A 2,060-nucleotide genomic window follows, 5' to 3' on the forward strand; every position below is an offset into this window, starting at 1 on the left:
AAGTATATTTATTTTGTTTAAAATTCAATTATTTGTTAAAAATTTATGTCGTTTATTAAAACTTCTTCTTTGGTAGAAAATTAAAGTTTTTTGTTGAAAATTACACTATTTGGATAAAAAATGTATTTATTTTGTTGAAAAATCAACAATTTGGTTAAAAGTGTATTTATTTTCTTGAAACTTCTTCTTTTTCGGGGTAGGAAATGCAAATATTTGATCCAAAAATGTATTTTGATTTTCCTGAAAGTTCTCCTTCTCTTTAGCCAAAAAAGTAATCGTTTTGGGATAAAAAATTCAAATTCTTTTCCTGAGGGAGCACCCGAAAATAATGATTAATTACCTGAAGAGAGTCCAAAAGTCGCTGCTTGCGGATACTCATGGGTCTCTGCAGGGCAGAATAACGACCCTGCAGCTGATCCTGCTTCGCCTTGATATTGTCAGCGTCGAAATGGCCATTACTGACAAAGTTCTCAGCAGCTTGAGCGATACTCTCGATCCTGTCAGAGTGCGACGCAACATCGGCCTCGAGAAGCGCGTGCTTCTTCTGCAAATTCTGCACACTCGTCAGATCCTTTCCATAGTCCTCGGACATGAGTTGTCCCTCAACTTCCGAGAGCCAGAGCTCAATGTCCTCGACGGTGCGATTGAACTGCTGCTGCTGAGAGGCCTCCTGCAGCTTGGCGCCCTTCTTGTCCGAGGCGTGCGCCAAACTCGACCAGAGTGAGAGAATCTCATCGGTTCTCGAGCGGATCCGATCAGTCGCGTAGTGCTCTCGCTCGATTAACTCCTCGCCGGTCGACACGAGCTCGTCCATGCGGGTCTTGTTGGCATTCAGTTCCTGCTCAAAGTTCTGATGCTTCTGCACTTTGCCGTTGAGATTGGTCGGGTCCAGATAGTTGTCATCAGTGGCAAACTTGAGCTTCTCGAAGATCCAACCCTTGGTCTCATCGCAGTCTCGCTCAAATTGCTGGAGTCTGTAGGCGTCCTCGAGCGTCTGTCGTCTCTGCGCCGACTTCTCGAGGAGAATGGACCTTCTCTCGAGGAGCGAGAGTCTCCTCTGAGCGACATCGTCGGCCGCGTAGTGCTCCCCTTCAATCAGCTTCCCGGCAAACTCGTCGAGGGCCTTGATCTTCTCGTCCTGGGCCGCGAGACTCTTGTCAAAGTCCTCGTGTTTCTTGATCAGGGCTTCGACGCTGTCGAGTGAGTCGCCGAGATCCTCGTTCGAGAGGAAAGCCTCTTGTTTGGCCATCCAAGCGTCAGCCTGCTCAGTGTCGCGATAGAAGAGCTGCAGATCCATACACTGCTCGTACAAAATTCGCCTCTTCTCCCAGAGGCTCAACAACGCGGATTTGTCCTCGGCGAGTGATTCTAACTTACGAGCCACTTCTTCCGCTGCATAGTGCTTTCGTTCCAAAAGCTGGTTTCCTGCACCGACAAAAAAACAATGACTTTTTTTTTTATCGTTTATAATTTTAACATTAAGCAGTGAAAAACAAGGTTTTCCGAATCGCTAACACTTTTCATGGTCAATAAAATTGACAATTTCAAATTCTACAGCTAAACATTTTTTATTTGAAGTAATGAAAGCTAAACTACAAATTAAAGCACTCAAAGTAAAATTCTTAAATTTTAAACTCTTAAAATTGAAATTTAAATATTTTTAATTTAACTATTTGAAATGAAATGCAGATAAACTGCAAAATCATTACTTGATTACACTTTTTTGTATTTTATTTAAAGTATTTAGTTGAAAATTCTTCTTTTTTGGTAGAAAATTAATGTTTTATGTTGAAAATTCAACTATTTGGTTAAAAATTTATTTATTTTGTTGAAAATTCTTCTTTATTTAGTAGAAAATTAATAATTTTCCATGGAAATTAAACTATTTGTTTAAAAATTTATTTAGTTCGTTAAAAATTCTTTTTTTTGCCGAAAATGAACAATTTCAAATTCTAAAGCTAAACATTTTTTCATTTGAGGTAATGAAAAATAAACTGCAAATTAAAACACTCAAAGTAAAATTCTTAAAGTTTAAATACTTAAAATTGAAATTTAATGGT

General features: G+C 39.2%; 1 protein-coding gene across 2 annotated transcripts in view; it reads right to left on the bottom strand.

Moving 5' to 3' along the window:
- LOC117179517 (spectrin alpha chain) overlaps positions 1–2,060 on the bottom strand; it is a 53,154-nt gene that overhangs the window by 39,055 nt on the left and 12,039 nt on the right. For both annotated transcript variants that reach the window (XM_033371396.1, XM_033371397.1), the window contains exon 4: positions 341–1,425. In XM_033371396.1, the coding sequence (XP_033227287.1) occupies positions 341–1,425 (1,085 nt within the window). The remainder of the gene's footprint in view (positions 1–340; positions 1,426–2,060) is intronic.

Source organism: Belonocnema kinseyi, chromosome 9 (genome assembly GCF_010883055.1).
Source record: "Belonocnema kinseyi isolate 2016_QV_RU_SX_M_011 chromosome 9, B_treatae_v1, whole genome shotgun sequence".
In the NCBI taxonomy this organism is placed as follows: Eukaryota; Metazoa; Arthropoda; class Insecta; order Hymenoptera; family Cynipidae; genus Belonocnema; species Belonocnema kinseyi.